At 41.0% G+C, this 18,262-nt stretch overlaps 3 protein-coding genes across 5 annotated transcripts; all 3 read left to right on the top strand.

Annotated features, from left to right (window-relative positions):
- Positions 1-948: 948 nt before the first annotated feature.
- Positions 949-6,346, top strand: LOC105010854 (splicing factor, arginine/serine-rich 19-like). Its single transcript, XM_010870508.3, has 5 exons — positions 949-1,234; positions 3,819-4,077; positions 4,576-4,609; positions 4,740-5,202; positions 5,449-6,346. Exons 1-5 carry the CDS (start codon positions 1,192-1,194, stop codon positions 5,790-5,792), a joined length of 1,143 nt encoding a protein of 380 aa, XP_010868810.2. The 5' UTR covers positions 949-1,191; the 3' UTR covers positions 5,793-6,346.
- A 2,188-nt stretch (positions 6,347-8,534) lies between these two features.
- Positions 8,535-10,186, top strand: b9d2 (B9 domain containing 2). 3 transcript variants are annotated; one of them, XM_010870512.4, is made up of 4 exons: positions 8,535-8,637; positions 8,926-9,039; positions 9,149-9,274; positions 9,426-10,186. In XM_010870512.4, the coding sequence occupies exons 2-4, from the start codon at positions 8,952-8,954 to the stop codon at positions 9,737-9,739; spliced, it is 528 nt and encodes a 175-aa protein (XP_010868814.1). In that variant the 5' UTR covers positions 8,535-8,637; positions 8,926-8,951; the 3' UTR covers positions 9,740-10,186. The 3 variants fall into 3 exon arrangements, with proteins under 3 accessions (XP_010868814.1, XP_010868811.1, XP_010868813.1); XM_010870509.5 differs by having other exon boundaries at positions 8,538-8,641; positions 9,426-10,185; XM_010870511.5 differs by having other exon boundaries at positions 8,539-8,646.
- A 436-nt stretch (positions 10,187-10,622) lies between these two features.
- LOC105010856 (transforming growth factor beta-1 proprotein) lies at positions 10,623-18,262 on the top strand. The gene is made up of 7 exons (XM_010870513.5): positions 10,623-11,911; positions 16,210-16,479; positions 16,678-16,755; positions 16,865-17,009; positions 17,179-17,329; positions 17,488-17,598; positions 17,736-18,262. The coding sequence occupies exons 1-7, from the start codon at positions 11,572-11,574 to the stop codon at positions 17,781-17,783; spliced, it is 1,143 nt and encodes a 380-aa protein (XP_010868815.1). The 5' UTR covers positions 10,623-11,571; the 3' UTR covers positions 17,784-18,262.

The following is an 18,262-nucleotide window of genomic DNA, read 5'->3' as shown; positions in this document are numbered from 1 at the left end:
TTAGGCACAAATCCTGTTGTGCCTTAGTGCCTTAGGTGTTAGCTCAGTCTTGGGGCTTCTGGATTGTTTATACTGTACCTTGATCCAAAAGAGCAACTATGTAAGTATGTAACCTAAGATACTTGATAGCACTAAGCTAGTGTTTGTGTTAAATTACATTTTAATTTTAATAATTCTCATATCTTGATCTAAATAACAAATTACACAAAAATGTAATGATTTTTTGGTTGCCTTAGAGTATCCTAGGTTGGTGTAGCAATGGTTCCCAACCAGGGGTACTAGGACCTTGGCCTCTTCAAAGGGGGTACTTGAAAACACTCATGACACCATAGACTTACTAGTGAAATGAACACGAGTTAGTTGGACTTAGTTGAACTGTTGGACCCGTCTAGAGACCAAAATATTAGCTTGCTTTAACCAAAGTACGATTACCAAAATACGGTTGAAATGACAAGGTTCATATGATAGTCCGTGCACCCACATTCGTTATCATTTTTCAGAAATAGGGACAGAGAACACTGTCGTCATTTCAACTGCTGACTCCCCCCTTTAATATCTATGAATATTTTAAAATGACTGTGTGGGATTCATGCTGCCACATTCACATAGTTTATTAAAGATTAACAAGGGGATCAGTCTGTCCATTTCTGCTCCAACAAACCATCTGGAGAGAGAAAGACTTTTCTGGCCATGGCCGTAATCTGTGGCCATGGTGACAAGGCAGCGAGACACTGTTAATGTAATGTCTGCAGTTGACCACCAGGGGCCGTGGTTGAATTCAGGTGAGATGTGATAATCAAATGTAGCTTCCACAACGCCCCTTTACTGAGGACTCAAATGTCTGATACATAGTTTGTGTTTCAGTGATTTTCACGAAAGGGTGAGATGCATGCAAGTAAAATAATTAAATATATCAAACAGCTTAATTGAAGAGAGGTTAGGAGCCTTTCATCGGAAATAATTGTTCATAGCACAGCTTTAAACTTTAGATTTGGACTGACATGTGTTGTTTACATGTGTGTGCTTAGCTTGTCCAAAGGCAGTAAACCCAATCCCATTCCAAGGTTCTGAACTGCGCCTGTGTGGGAAGCTACAGATGAATGAGGATTATGCCTCAGCACTGAAACAAACCAAACATACAAATACACTCACTACACTCTTGCCATCTCGTGTCTCTGATGACCATTAAACATGAGTGTTGCAGGGATTCACCGTGGATTTCTCAGAAAGTATGGTAAGATTATTTATCCATTCTTTACTTTCAAAAAGCTTTCTTTCTTTGCTTGTAGTAGCTTTATTACTCCTATTTTTTATTTCAGTACATATACAAGTTTTTGTTTTATTCACATGTCAGTTTTGCGACAGGATTAACAGAAATGTAAAATCTGTATGAAATATTCATACAATAAACCGAAAGGTTTCATTTGTAATATGACACTTGGGAAAGGACTTACAATCTGCAGTATGTCTGGTGATTAACTACTGTGTTATCATTGTGCTTTAGAGTAGTGGTTCTCAACTCCAGGCTTTCCCAGAGTATTTCTGGTATTGATGTTTGCCCTCTAATCAGCAACAGGTGAATACAATTAACTGTCAGGCAGAATAAAAAGATAAAAAGCCAGCAGCACTCAAGGCCCCATGCTCAAAGTTGAAAACCATAGAATTAACCGCATCAATAGAATGTGCATGCTGTGAAGAAACACAGGAAACGCTTCTGTTGACACACCAACATGCGTTGTGTTCCGTCACATGGAATTAGTCTGGCAAATGCAGAAGTAAACAGGAAGTGATTTGATGGTCTGGCACTGATAGTGTAGGGTAGAAAGAGATAATGAATAGATTAGTAGGTCCTAGCACATCACAGATGTCATAGAGTGTTCACACACATTTTTATCACTTATCTGGGCCACCACCTGATGTAACCACAGTGTGTCATCATCTTTACGTCATGTCCCAGTTAAAGGGTAATGGGTCGAACATGAATTGCTCGGCAGCTCTTACGATTGCCTCCTGGACTGTTGGAATTGTTCTGCGCCCTGACATCTCCTGATGTGCTGACAGAATTCAGATGTGTGTCTATGTTGACCATAGTTGACGTGCATGCTATAGTCAGCATAGTGTGTTTGGTCCGGCCCCCTAAGTCTCTTGATCCTCCTCACATCTGTCTGGTTTTAATCCCAATGGATGGGAGAATTGCCATCAGACAGTCAGAATGTTTGAATCCACTGGCACACTGCCCCTATTGCCATATTTGTCATTGTGACAAATTTAGGTTGATCCTGTTAATACGCTTTGCATGTTCCGTGTTTCTACTCTACAACCCTGTTTCCAAAAAAGTTGGGTCGCTGTGTAAGATGCAAATAAAAACAGCATGCAATGATATGCAAACCATGTATCCTTAAATTTAATAGAAAATAGTACAAAGACAACATATTACATTTTGAGAAATGTTCTTGTTTTTGGAAAAAACATTTGATGCTTGCAAAACATTAAAAAAAAATTGGGATAGTGGCATGTTTACCACTGTGTTGTATCACCTCTTATTTTAACTATACTCTGTAAGTGTTTAGGAAATAAGGAGACCAATTGCTGTAGTTTTGAAAGTGAAATGATTTCCTATTGTTGCTTGATATAGGATTTCAGCTGCTCAACAGTTTGGGGTCTCCTTTGTTGTATTTTTTGTTTCATAATGCGGCAAATCTTTACTAATTTTTACTACCGGGCCATGCTTTTGTGCAGAACATGCAGATTGGGTTTGATATTTTCTTGCTGAAATAAGCAAGACCTTCCCTGAAAAATACATCTTCTGGACTGCAGCATATCTTGCTCCAAAACCTGTATATATTGTTCAGCATTAGCCGGATGGTCCCAATCCACTTTAGTCCAGAGGATGTGGCGTCCGTGATTCCCAAAAATATTTTCAAATTTTGATTTGTCAGACCACTTTGCATCAGTCCATCTTAAATGAGCTAGGGCTAGGAGAAGGCATGGCGTTTCTGGATCTTGTTTATATATGGTTTCTTCTTTGCATGGATTAGTTTTAACTTGCATTTGTGGATGCAGCGACATACTGTGTTCACAGACAAATGGTTTTCGGAAATGTTCTTGTGCCCATGAAGTGACGTCCACTACAGAATCGTGTCTGTTTTTAAAGCAGTGTTGCCTGAGGGCCCGAAGATCACAACCACCCAATATTGGTTTTCGGCTTTGTCCCTTGTGTACAGAGATTTCTCTCTGAATCTTTTAATGATATTATGTACTGTAGATGAGGAGATCCCCAAACTCTTTGTAATTTTACGTTGAGAAACTTTATTATTTAATTATTGCACTATTTGCCTGCTCAGTCTTTCACAGAGAGGTGATCACCTCCCCATCTTTTTTTCTGACAGACAAATCCTCTCTGGGATTATGTTACTGACTTGTTGCCAATTAACCTTATTAGTTGTGAGATGTTCGACCAGGTCTCTTTTGCATTACACAACGTTTCCAGTCTTTTGTTGCCCCTGTCCCAGGATTTTTGAAATGTGTTGCTGGCATCAAATTCAAAGTGGGCATAAACAGTACATTATATTTCCAGAAATAATTATATCTCTCAGTTTCAACATTTCATATGTTGTCTTTGTACTATATTCTATTGAATATAGGGTTTAAATTATTTGCACATAATTGCATTTTTGGAAGCACGGTTGTAAAACAATAGTATGTAGTCCTGAGTGCCTCTAAATTGTCTTTGATCTGCTATCTCACCATCACTTATTCATTTTTTCCCTTGTTCTTGTCCCCTTATTCCACCACCAACCTCAAACTCTTATGTCAAGGTGGCTTTATGTTTAAACAATGGAAGCAGAGGTATCTCATTTTGACTGCTGACGGCTGTTTGCTGATGAGTCGCGATGCAGTGTCCCCTCCGGACCACATGGTGGCGTTGCAGGGGGGTTGTGAGGCCATTGTGGAGGGCAGGGAGATCCTGGACCTACCCAAGCTGCCCTCTGGAGGACGAAGGGACTGCTGCTTTGCACTGATCCTACCTCAGGAGAAGTTCCTGCTGCTGCTGGCTGATAATGCAGAGAACTGCAGGTGGGTTGGCAGGACAACAGAGCCTGGACAGGGATGGGTATTGGGATGGGATGGGGATTTGAGATTGGGATGGGCAGGGATGGGGATGGGGATGGGGATTGGGATGGGCAGGGATGGGGAGGGGCAGGGATGGGATTGGGATGGACAGGGATTGGGATGGGCAGTGATGGGGATAGGGATTGGGATGGGCAGGGATGGGGATAGGGATTGGGATTGAGGTGGGCAGGGATGGGGATGGGCAGGGATGGGATTGGGATGGGCAGGGATTGGGATGGGGATGGGGATGGGGTTGGGGATGGGGATAGGGATAGGGATGGGCAGGGATGGGGATTGGGATTGGGATGGGCAGGGATGGGGATTGGGATGGGCAGGGATGGGGATTGGTTCAGTTGACAAAACTATGCAACATTAAACATTTTAAATTGTATTTAATTTCACATTGATGCTATGTTATGAGTTGTACATCTGAAGTAGTAATCTGTTATATTATGTGTTTAGCCAATGGGTCAACATGCTGAAGAAAGTACGAGAGGTATGTCTACTTAAACGTAATTTTAATTCATCCTCCTCATTTTTGTGACTGTGGGCGATTGTATTGCAAGACGTAGAGTACTGTCCTTCAGAGGTTTGATATCACAGCTTCATATTTTATGCCTCTACAGTGTGTATCATCACCTGTGTACTCCTGTCGACGCCATCATGCTTTGACCCCATGCATCACCGACAGAGACCCTCTCCCAGACCCCATTAATGACAGAGATCCTCCAACACCACCACTCAGTGACATGGAGGTTTTATCTCCTACACCAAACTCTCCTACACCAAACTCTCCTGGACCAAACTCTCCTGGATCAAACTCTCCAGGGCCAAACTATCCTGGGCCAAATTGTTCTGGGCCAAAATCTCCAGGGCCAATTTATCCTGGGACAAACTCTCCTGGGCCAAACTATCCTGGACCAACCTATCCTGGGCCAAACTCTCCTGGACCAAACTATCATGGACCAACCTATCCTGGGCCAAACTCTCCTGGGCCAAACTATCCTGGACCAGCCTATCCTGGGCCAAATTCTCCTGGACCAAACTATTCTGAGGCAACCATAGATGACACTCCACAAAAGGATAAAGGTGAGAATACAAAGTTACTGGACATTACTATTAAACATTTTATTATTTCGCTACAAAATTTTTTTTTTACATACCATAAAAATATGTAATAAATATTGTCTGAATTTATAAACTATAAAAGTCACTCTATCCGCTTATGAAAAAAGCCAGCACACTGTATACATTTCCTGAATTGATTCACTTTTAAATTAAAATTAACCTCAGCCTGATGTGCCTGACAGGTTGTGTCTCCAATCTTTACCACAGGCAACAAGTCTTCTCGCATGAAGAGGAACAAAGGGAGCAGTCGTTCAGTGGGCTGTCTGCGCCATGGCAACAGCCATGATGTCCGGGCAGTGAGGGCTGTTTATTTGCTGACAGGCGGGACTGCTGCTTCCTCCGCTATGGGCTACTTGGGTGCCTGCCCTCCTGTCAGTGCTGACGTAAGACCTTGTGACCTGCCACCCACCACAGACTACTCTGACCTGGGCCCAGCCGGAACTTACCACTCCTGCAACCAGAATGTTGACTCTCCTCACTTCCACAGCTTTGACTTTGAGGGGGCAGACTCTGACTTTGAAGCATTCGACTGTGGGGGGTTTTCATTTTAGGGGGAGTGATGACATTTGATGTCTACGTTGTATTTACATTGTAGAAATCGTCTCTTGTTTTCTTTTTCTCTTTCACCCATCGAGCATTACTTTTCTGATCATTGATACGTTGTCTATTTGTTTCCTCTTTTTTTCCTCTTCCAACGACTGCAGAAACTAAAAACCCAAACTTTCGCTACACTCTCTATTGACTTCTGTTTGACTGTGCATGTGACTAATTAATAATTTGACTTCACTAACATGAAGGTATGTTCCTTTCCATCCAATAAAAATACAAAGACAAAACACCTGTTATTGCTTCCCTCTTTGTTAGTCATATGTGCTGATAGAAAACGTGGGAGCTCCATATGATGTTATGTTTGATTTATTGGTTTCAACCTAGTCTCTGGATGTGGACAGATCATGGCTTTTTTCATAGTCCTACTGTTTGTATTGTCATGTAATCATACCTTCTCTTTTCAACGATTTGCCCCACACCTCCTTGGATTTTTCTCTGCAATGTGTTAGCTGAGAGGATTTATATTTTGTTGGTTAAATGTGGCTTAATAAAATGCCAGGCCCAATGGAAAATGTTTTCTTGTCTCTTTTACCCAATCCCATATGGAAAATAAATGTATTTAAAATATATTTTTGAATACATTTGGAAAATATATTTCCGAACACATTTAGAAAATATATTCCTGAATACATTTGGTAAATATATGTCAACATTTTTTTAATTGGCTGCTTAAATATATTTATACATTTTTTATTTGATATGTATTTTTTAATGCGTGTCTAAATATAATGCACCTTTGGCTAAATGGTGTTTCGAACCTGCTACTTTACGTTCCACAGACAGGTGCACTATCCACTGCTCCAAAACATAATTATTACGTTAGGGTTTTACCTTAGTAGATTAGACTATATTTGTGACTGTAAGAGTGACAATAAGATTACATTTATTTTGGTAATGTATATCTATAAAATGTGTTTCAATACCAAGATGGGATATAATCAATACGACGATAATAACATTTCATCTTTTTACTTTCACAGGATCTGACAAATGCATTTTAATATGGGCTTCAAAATACATTTTGTAATGTATTTTCTATAATACATAACAATTGTAATGAAAGCATTGTTGACGGTGAAATACATTTGGACAAAACTGAATTGTATTTATACATTTTCAAATAAATTTCGGAATAAAAGCTAAAATGCATTTTGAAACCTGAAATGTATTTTGATTTAATTTGAATGTATTCGACATATATTCATCATATACACTCACCTAAAGGATTATTAGGAACACCTGTTCAATTTCTCATTAATGCAATTATCTAATCAACCAATCATATGGCAGTTGCTTCAATGCATTTACGGGTGTGGTCCTGGTCAAGACAATCTCCTGAACTCCAAACTGAATGTCAGAATGGGAAAGAAAGGTGATTTAAGCATTTTTGATCGTGGCATGGTTGTTGGTGCCAGACGGGCCGGTCTGAGTATTTCACAATCTGCTCAGTTACTGGGATTTTCACGCACAACCATTTCTAGGGTTTACAAAGAATGGTGTGAAAAGGGAAAAACATCCAGTATGCGGCAGTCCTGTGGGCGAAAATGCCTTGTTGATGCTAGAGGTCAGAGGAGAATGGGCCGACTGATTCAAGCTGATAGAAGAGCAACTTTGACTGAAATAACCACTCGTTACAACCGAGGTATGCAGCAAAGCATTTGTGAAGCCATAACACGTGCAACCTTGAGGCGGATGGGCTACAACAGCAGAAGACCCCACCGGGTACCACTCAACTCTACTACAAATAGGAAAAAGAGGCTACAATTTGCACGAGCTCACCAAAATTGGACAGTTGAAGACTGGAAGAATGTTGCCTGGTCTGATGAGTCTCGATTTCTGTTGAGACATTTAGATGGTAGAGTCAGAATTTGGCGTAAACAGAATGAGAACATGGATCCATCATGCCTTGTTACCACTGTGCAGGCTGGTGGTGGTGGTGTAATGGTGTGGGAGATGTTTTCTTGGCACACTTTAGGCCCCTTAGTGCCAATTGGGCATCGTTTTAATGCCACGGCCTACCTGAGCAATGTTTCTGAGCATGTCCATCCCTTTATGACCACCATGTACCCATCCTCTGATGGCTACTTCCAGCAGGATAATGCACCATGTCACAAAGCTCGAATCATTTCAAATTGGTTTCTTGAACATGACAATGAGTTCACTGTACTGAAATGGCCCCCACAGTCACCAGATCTCAACCCAATAGAGCATCTTTGGGATGTGGTGGAACGGGAGCTTCATGCCCTGGATGTGCATCCCACAAATCTCCATCAACTGCAAGATGCTATCCTATCATTATGGGCCAATATTTCTAAAGAATGCTTTCAGCACCTTGTTGAATCAATGCCACGTAGAATTAAGGCAGTTCTGAAGGCGAAAGGGGGTCAAACACAGTATTATTATGGTGTTCCTAATAATTCTTTAGGTGAGTGTATTCTACATAAATTTCCTAAATTTTGCATTGCAGAAATATATTTATTTTCCATATGGGATTAGCAAGGAGCAATATGCAGGCTAGTGTTTCCTAGTACATTTTATTGACAGAAACGTATACAGTCGACCACACTATTGTGCTGATTTTTCCACAGAATCTAATTGGACTGAGGAAATGTAAAACTGCAACAGGGCTATGCATGCATCCATGCAAACAATCGATTGTGAAAATATAGATGTAGAATTCCCGCTATTCACCGACGTTCCGCGGTCTCTTGTGAGTTTCCGTAGTTTCCTGTTTGGTTGCCAAGGAAATTAGGATCATGGCCTCGGCGTTTTCATCTGAGTGAATCAGTGGGTAATGTGAGCTATGCTTTTGCAATTACTTTAGTTTTTTTCTGGCATTGTTTCTCAAATGTAATGATTCAACAAAAATGTCAATCAGATGCTAGCTAATAAAAATATTCAGGCCATCTAGCTACAATATGTTATCTTTTGACAATGCTAACGTTAGCTAGCTAACTTTAACAAGCTAGCTAATCCCTGATTCAGATAATAATAAAACATTGTTGATACCACCTGGCCGCTGCACGGACAACGTAAACAGAGACATTCAATTACATGTGACCGTGTGCTCTACAGGCAAAGGAGCTGCAGAGACAGCGGTAATGGCGGAGTTGCACATTATCGGTCAGATTGTCGGGGCTAGTGGCTTCCCTCAGAATAGTCTCTTCTGCAAGTGGGGAATTCATACAGGTGTCTGTCGTTATTTATATTCCAATGATTCTTTAAAGCATTTCATTTGACCTCATCCGTTATGATTGTGATGTTCTGTTTCCAACAACGTATCTGTTCGTTATGTTAGGGGGGGCATGGAGACTTCTCTCTGGCTTGAAGGAGGGTCAGACCCAAGTGGATTTGCCTTCGACAGGTGACATGGCATACTGGAGTCATCCCATTGATATCCACTACACCACTAAAGGACTGCAGGGTAAATAATTAACCACCTCGCAGTATCAAAATAGCAGTACCTCACAGAGTGAATCCAAAGATGCACACTATACGTAGCTCTGTGCGCTATGACAAGCTTTCAGGGTTATAAAAAGAATAAGTCTAATTCGACATCTCTTCTCATTATTTAGGCTGGCCTAAGCTTCACCTACAGGTTTGGCACCAGGATTCCTTCGGCCGGTGTGAGCTTTATGGGTATGGATACTGTCATGTGCCCTCCAGCCCAGGGCACCATCACGTCAGCTGTGTGACCTGGAGACCGCTGGGATCCTGGCAGGAGCAGATCGCTCAGACCTTTGTGGGCGGAGGCCCCCAGTTGCGCTCCCCGGACCTCATATACAGCGGGGCGGACAGATATAGGCTGCACACGGTGGCTATGGGCACTGTGGAGCTGGAGCTTGGCATAATCATGCGACACTTTGACAGATACGGCGTAGAGAGCTGAAATGGGGAGAGATTGGACTAAGCGAAGGGCGAATGCAGGGAGCCATGAATTAAGCACTGTATTGTTAGAGAGTGGGGGTGGTGGGGATTTTCACCAAATCCGCATTGGGCTACATGAAGCAAGGCTGACCGGTTATTTGAGGTGTTCAGCCCTGTGAGATGTGTTGTTGTGGCAGGAATAGTGAGAGAATCCTACATGAAAATGGGTGTCTTTCTCCACTCGGGGGTGCAAGTGAGCCTTTAACCACCGTCTGCCTTTCTGATCGTCAATATCTTTTTTAATAACGTTTATATAACTAAGATTTTATTTAAAAAAATACAACCAATGCATACCAGATTTTATACTGTATTGTCATTTCAATTTTATACTTTTCTATTAACTTCTTGTGTTTTTATATAGTAAAATGATGTAAATAAATAAATACAATGTGTCCAAACCTGTGCTCCTGTGGCCTTTAACCTCACTGAAATACATTTGCTGTAAAGATATTATGTCGGCTGGCAAGGATTTATTTTTGTTTGAGATGATTAATTTACTCATCAACTGCACATTGTTACTTGCAGTACTCATCAGTTTATAATAGATTGTGGACATGAGTAAAACCCAACTAATTATAATATATTATGTACCCATGGCAGTATGGATAACCCTGTGGATAAGACTGTTCCTAGCACATCCAGGTTGGTTTTTAACAAGGCTGTTAATCATTTAAGTTATTTCATGTGTATTGCCTTATATCAAAGCTAACAGTTTTGCTATAAAACAGTACACAAAGTGCTTTAAACGGCAGATCTTTGGCAATGCTGCTCACTTCCTCGACTTCAAACTGTTTTAGTGAATTGAGAAAAACTAAATACAAAGGCAACAGGAACTGCGATAAAAAATTGTGGTTGATGGCTTGTGAAACTCACAGCGCTATGAATATCTGAACAGTAGTCTGATAGGAAATTTTGTACAGTGTTTTGTTTATTGAGTTGTTTTTGTCTGAAACCTATTGTAACATAACTTCAACTCATTGGATTTAGACACAGCCAATACTAGAAAATGAGCAGATGTTCTTGTGCTTTAACTTTGGGTGAGTTTCTTGTTGGTGTTAAGATTTTTCTCTTTTTTGTGGTGGATCATGGTCTTGAGTTAACTGGCAAATTTAGGATGTGAAAGTGGGTCTAATAAATGACAGCATTGGCAATAGAGAAATGGAAGTAAACTGAATAGCTAGGAGGTTATTTTTGTTAAATGCATTTGCGTATGTTGTTTGCATCTATTTTATGTAAAACTGGTTTAGAAATGTGTCTGTTAATCATAAAGCTGTCAATCTGATTGACAAATGAAGGATTAGGCTGACTGAAATTAGAAAGAGAAAACATTTACCCCAAATGTGCATTATCGCTGAAATGAACATGCATCTCACGGATTACTGAGGCTTTTCTAAGAGTTTGTTGGTTATTTTTTCTGGTGTGTATTCGTGACCTAGGGAGTAATGCATTCTGTATTTCATTCATGAATTGAGACTGCCTCTAGGGAGCACTGTGAGAGGCTAAGGCGCCACACCAGTGAGACAGTGACTCAGTCCAGGCTGAGCTCTTTTTGGTGGTGATCTCTATGTGGTGCTTCTCCATTGTCTTCGGAGCGTGTGTGTGCCAGTCTTGTAGGAGCTGAACTTGAGAACCTGGAGTTTCATGGGTGTGTGTGAGAATTGTGACTGCAGAAAGAGAAGTTTGTTGAAATCAGCTATTTATGCAACAGGCATCAGCAAGATCAAACAGAACGGTAAATCCACATAACAGTCAACTCCGATAACCTGCTGTCTTAGAAATCGTGTTTAAAGTGCCATGAGGGCAGAGTGTTTGATGCTGGTTGCCTTGCTGGTCATGGAATACGTGTGCCGGAGTGAAACCCTATCCACCTGTAAGTCTATGGACCTGGAGATGGTGAAGAGGAAACGCATAGAGGCCATCCGTGGACAGATACTAAGCAAGTTGCGGTTGCCCAAGGAGCCAGAGATTGACCAGGAGGAAGACCTAGAGGAAGTCCCACCTTCTCTGATGTCCATCTACAACAGCACAGTGGAGTTGAGTGAAGAGCAGGTACACTCATTTGTGACGCCCACTTCGGATGCAATGCAGGAAGCGTACTTTGCCAAAGAGGTCCACAAATTCAACATGAAACAAAGTGAGTACTGTAAATGTTTAACCCCACATGTTCTCTGCATGCGCACATAACCTCCCGCTCACACGGGAACTGACACGTTTATAGAGCATAGTGGAACTGTAGTCTTATAGCACCCAACATGTTATTTTTCTATCCTTTCCAATTGATGTATTATATTGGAGGTAAAATGTTTAGAAGCTTAGGGGTTCATTGGGCATTGAAATTCCAAGCTGGGGTGAAATGTCTAGTGTTGCTGGTTACATCAGTTATATGACTTCCTGAGACAGGTCATAATAAATACACGTTATACACTCACCTAAAGGATTATTAGGAACACCATACTAATACTGTGTTTGACCCCCTTTCGCCTTAAGAACTGCCTTATATCCTATCAATAATGTTGGCCCATATTGATAGGATAGCATCTTGCAGTTGATGGAGATTTGTGGGATGCACATCCAGGGCACGAAGCTCCCGTTCCACCACATCCCAAAGATACTCTATTGGGTTGAGATCTGGTGACTGTGGTGGCAATTTCAGTACAGTGAACTCATTGTCATGTTCAAGAAACCAATTTGAAATGATTCGAGCTTTGTGACATGGTGCATTATCCTGCTGGAAGTAGCCATCAGAGGATGGGTACATGGTGGTCATAAAGGGATGGACATGGTCAGAAACAATGCTCAGGTAGGCCGTGGCATTAAAACGATGCCCAATTGGCACTAAGGGGCCTAAAGTGTGCCAAGAAAACATCCCCCACACCATTACACTGACCTCTAGCATCAACAAGGCATTTTCACCCACAGGACTGCCGCATACTGGATGTTTTTCCCTTTTCACACCATTCTTTGTAAACCCTAGAAATGGTTGTGCGTGAAAATCCCAGTAACTTAGCAGATTGTGAAATACTCAGACCTGCCCGTCTGGCACCAACAACCATGCCACGCTCAAAAATCGCTTAAATCACCTTTCTTTCCCATTCTGACATTCAGTTTGGAGTTCAGGAGATTGTCTTGACCAGGACCACACCCGTAAATGCATTGAAGCAACTGCCATGTGATTGGTTGATTAGATAATTGCATTAATGAGAAATTGAACAGGTGTTCCTAATAATCCTTTAGGTGAGTGTAGATGTATGGTTCTAATATTCAGTGTATCTACATATATAATAATTAAAACGAAGTATGATACAAATTGTTGTAATGGTTTATGAACTGCCTGTGGCATAGCACACTGCATCCCACTGCTGATTTGTTCCTGAATCTAGACAGGTTCGGTTCTGTTCTGGTCTGTCCTGGTCCATCCCTGGATAGGTGTCCAGGGGCATTCTTCCCATTGGACTAAATATCTAATCCCAATGCGCCAGAGAGGTGAAGGGAACATTGCACTGTGTATGTTTTCGTTTTTTACATGGGATCAGCGGCTGGACTCTGCTTGGTCACTGAAGATGCCATGGCAGTTAAAAGCAGGGGTGTTAACCCTGGGGTCAAGCATACTTTTCCAGGCTGGCATGTGTACTAATAGAACTACCTAATCATCCTCAGACTCCAGCTGGACCTGTCTGACCCCTGTAAATATTCCTTTGTCATAAATGAGAATGTGTTCTCAGCCAACTTACTTGGCCAAACCAAGTAAATTATTTTAACACTGATAGCCATGTTTGACTTTGATTTGGAGAGGGGTGACAATTGGATTAACATCGTTTTTGAGGACCTCCCCATTAGACCTGCCTTCTGGTAACTGACACACTGTACTTTCCAATGACGGACATGTAGAGTGTTTTGCCATGTCAGTTCTGGGATCTTAAGTACACACTGTATTCATAACATATCCTACTATGTTATGAATACTATGTTAATACATATCTTTTTACAATGTAATATAAAGTATCATAAGTGTAGCACATTTAGGTAGCACAAATTCAAAACTTCAGAATAAAAGGTCAAAAGAGCAGGAACATTACTATAACTAAAACAATTCTGCAGTTGTATACACTTTTCTGTAGAAAACCAGAAAAAATTAAACTATATGTAAAACTGCCCAATGATAACCTTACTAAAAAGCTAACATTCTATAACTCATACTCACATTATGTTGTTGACTCATATGTTGTCCTATAATCATATTTATGGTCAATGGTGAAATTATGCTGAAAAGAGAAACACTAACAAAACACAAAAAATCTGAAACAAACCCTTGGAAAAATGCTCAGAAGGATGTTGTCATTTTCCTGAGGTGTTTGAGATGGCCGATCAGCAGTCTAGAAGAGGAGAAATTGGCCAATCAGTGTTTATGATCTGTATACTCCGACAATTCTGTTGGTTACACCCACATCCTTTATACATATAAACGGTTATTTTTAACATACTGAATTTGCTTTTTGGAAACAGAAGAACTTCATGCTCATCACACTAATTACAGGTCACATTACATACTGTGGGAATCGAGAAACAGTGGGCAGTTACTGTAATGTTATCAAATGTATATCAATTGACAGCAACTTCTGTGGTTCTGTGTCATGGCAAGTTATACGCTTCTCTAGCCTTACTTCAGTCAAGTATAGGCTTGTTAAATGGTGGAAGTTTCCAGGTGATCTTCAAAGGTTGATTAAGATAGAAACCTTAGTTAAACACAGGCATTCACCATAATAATTGCATAGCAACCCAAAGTAAGGAGGTGACATTATACATACTAGATATAGAATATGCTTGAAAATAGACATTTTTGCTTTTTGTTAAAATAATCTGCCATTTATTCTTCATTGGAAAAAGAAAGATAAAGGATAGAGTTGTTGCTGGAAGAGCTACAGGCTCAGGGTTTGACCCCATGCTGCAGGAGTACATGTGCGCCGGAGGCAGAGGCATGTTTTTCATCAAGGCTCCCATATTACATTTTTTAATCAGAGTACTAGTCTTTTAAATATCCCAATCCTTGCTTATTCCTTGTTATTGTCCAGGCCATGTGGAGCATTCTAAAGTGCTACTGATATCCAGGCTAGTCATGTTTGTCTTCCTTCTTCAAATGTAACAGAGTAAAATAATATTAGACAATATTGTTACTTAGAAAGGAGGGTGAGACTCATGGATGGGACAGAGGAGGTTTCCTCATGATTATTGTGTGTTTATTCTAGTTATCTGAACAGCTGTCAGGAAGGGGCACTTCCTGTCAGGATACATGCTTACGACATTGGTCCTGCCCTCAGAAATAATGTGGTTATGTATACCGCAAAGCATCTGTCAAACTGGTCACCACACTGGTTTGAGTGACACAGGAAAATGGTGAGGGTTATCAGGGATGTAATCATAATCCGGCCTTTTTCATGATCATGCCGGTCCTTCTCCTAGCCTCCTAGCCGATGATGAGCCGAGAAGAGAGGGGTATCAGTCAATCTCATTTATTTTATGAAGCCATTTTTACATCAACGGTTGTCAACAAATTGTACCATTATTCAAACTGTTATATGGAGAAGATTGAAAGAATGCTAGTTTTTCTGCACGTTGTCTCCCTATTCTAGAAGTACAATTCCAAAATGGCTGCTGTGGTGAAATCTTTTCAATCGAAGCAGACATGCCTATTATTAAGCAAGGCTAGTTCAACCAAGCTGATGTTGACGCTAGTTTATGTTATGAATAAGATACATTTTAAGTTCTATTTTCCAAGTAAGCGAATTTAGAAATGGTTGTTGGTGGACCATTTTTAGGATGTAAATGTGTATAATTATGTCCTTCAGATAAGGTTGTTGACTGGAAATGGGTGTTCCTTCCATTGGTTTGCTGAATTGACTGCAATGGCCCCGTCTGCTGTGTAACCACGGGGCTGCCTCAACCTTTTACCCCTTTCTACCAGATGTTTCCTCCCCTTTGCTAGAGCCTTCTCCTTTTTGGACTAAAACACAGAACGAGTCTCCGCAGTGTAAACTCGCCATCTCGGAAATAACTCTGAGCCTGTTAGGTTTGACCCAGAAGCTGTCAGGGCCATGCCTTCTGATTGGCTCTGTTTGATGTGGCTGGTTCAACGTAATGCCCTGACGAGGCACAGCTCCCCTTGTGTCTTTCTTCCCCGGTGGCTCTGTCAATGTGTAATTATTGTTTCAGACTTGCAGTGGTAATTTTAGCTCCGGCGGAATAGCATTTGAGGCCAACCCAAACCTGAAACTGTATTGGCCTCTCCCTGAAAGTGTCTTTAAATAAAGTTCTATTCACAATAGTTTACCAGCGCTGTTAAATAAATCTCTCCTTTGCTCTCCTCTTTTGTAGTGACAGGTCAGCTAGTGGAAAGCGCTAACCGTCACTAAGAAACAGATTCTCTTTCTTCCACAGGTGAGAACAACAGTAAGAACCAGATGGTCTTCAACCTGTCTGAGATACGCTCCGTTCTAGGGAGTGATCAACGTGTCTCTCAAGCAGAGATCCGTATCTTCATCACAAAAAACCGCTTGCATGGGGACAGGGAGCAAAGGCTGGAACTGTACAGGCTAACTGGAGACACGACACGATACATCAAGTCTCATTTTGTCTCCAAAGAATGGAACAATCGCTGGCTGTCCTTTGATGTCACCCAGACTCTGAATGAGGGGCTGCATGGGTCTGGTAAGTCCGTTTGGGTGCTGTAATAATTGTGTATCACTGACAGTACCCTGTCCTTCTACACATCTGAGTCTGACTCAAGTCCCATGGCAAAGTGTGTGGAAGAACTGTCCAACACATCACTGCAGCTACTGCAAAACTATAGACCCATTCATTTAGGTTTTAAAATGTTAGACACCACTGTGTTATTACATTTCACAGAAGAAGAGCAAGGATTCCAACTGAAGTTGCATTGTGAATGTGGGAAATCAACGGAGGAATTCAACTTTAATATATCAGGTTTTTGCAGTTTATATTCACTACTGAATTTAGGTCAAGCTACCCGTTTCCTAACTCCACTGTGAATGTCTTTCTTGAATGATGTATCAGTGTTCTTTCTGCACGATAGGAATGAAAAAGCCGAGGGGAGATCAAGAAAAGTTATTAACAAGCAACATGCCTCACATTTTACTAATGTCCCTTCCTTTGGAACGCCATAGCCAGCTCAGCTCTCGGAAGAAGAGACAAACCACCTCAGAAGAGATATGCTCGGAGTGAGTCTATTGGTTATTCCAATGTCCAAAGACAACATTCATACCTATTAATTTTATTGTTGTCTCTTTAGTGTGAACATGGAAAGTTGGCTCCGGATAAGAGTTTACGCAAAATTACCATAATGTTAAAGTAAACGTTTAAAAAAATGAAGCTCTGTGTAACCCTTAGCCAATCAGAGAGTTGCTGTGTGCGAAAACTTTACATTGACTTCCGCAAGGACCTGGGCTGGAAGTGGATCAATGAACCCACTGGCTACTACGCCAACTACTGCATGGGCCCCTGCACTTACATATGGAACACAGAGAACAAGTACTCCCAGGTAACGCTACTAGTCAGGTACCTGTCAGGGACCCTACTGTTCACTGTGCAGTTCGATTTTAGTCATCAAACACACTATAGCCCCAGGCTGTGACTGATGCTCTATACAGAGCTGGATAGAATGTTCTTCCAGACATCTAATCCCATTTTGTGCCACAGGTATTAGCGCTGTACAAACACCACAACCCAGGAGCCTCTGCCCAACCATGTTGTGTTCCACTGGTCTTGGAGCCCCTACCCATTCTCTACTATGTGGGACGACAACACAAGGTCAGTAAATACCGTTATGTTGGATGTATCAGGTTCATAACATCCTCACTGAATTGAATACATACTTACGTATAGTCAACACAGCTGTTGGGTTCTTCTTGATGTCTGTCAGCTGAATGTGCAATTTGTTTTCACAGGTGGAGCAGTTGTCCAATATGATTGTTAAGTCCTGCCAGTGTAGCTAGATTTACTGTACATAGATCTCTGTGTTTTGGGTTATCTTGTACTCATGGAGATACACAATGGAAATCTGCACTATAAGGATAAAACTAGACATAATTCATGAAGGTTGCTAATGTAATTTTGATATGTTTCTGTGGTATCTCAAGTCTGCAGTTGTATTTTATTTTTCTTAGCAGAGGATTTGCCAGTTTAATGATTTCTGGATGTTGTATTTTAAATATTTAGTGTATAGTGTTGTATGGAGTTTCCTACATGGGTCTGTAGATCTACCAATGTCCCAGGTGTGACAGTAGCATTGTTGTGAAGTTGGGTTTATGCTTCCTGGGCTAGTTCCTCAGGAAGTAGAGAGGAAGGACAGCAGATAAAAGGGGATTAGTTTGGGTCAACTGTTACTCAAAATACTGAATGTACAATAATGTCAACTTCCCCTAAGTATTTGTGTCATTCATCTATTTTAAATAAATGTATTTGCACCACGGTC

The sequence above is a fragment of the Esox lucius genome, chromosome 7 (genome assembly GCF_011004845.1).
Source record: "Esox lucius isolate fEsoLuc1 chromosome 7, fEsoLuc1.pri, whole genome shotgun sequence".
NCBI lineage: Eukaryota > Metazoa > Chordata > Actinopteri > Esociformes > Esocidae > Esox > Esox lucius.
The sequence above is the reverse complement of the archived record's forward strand: the minus strand, read 5'-3'. Positions and strand labels throughout refer to the sequence as shown.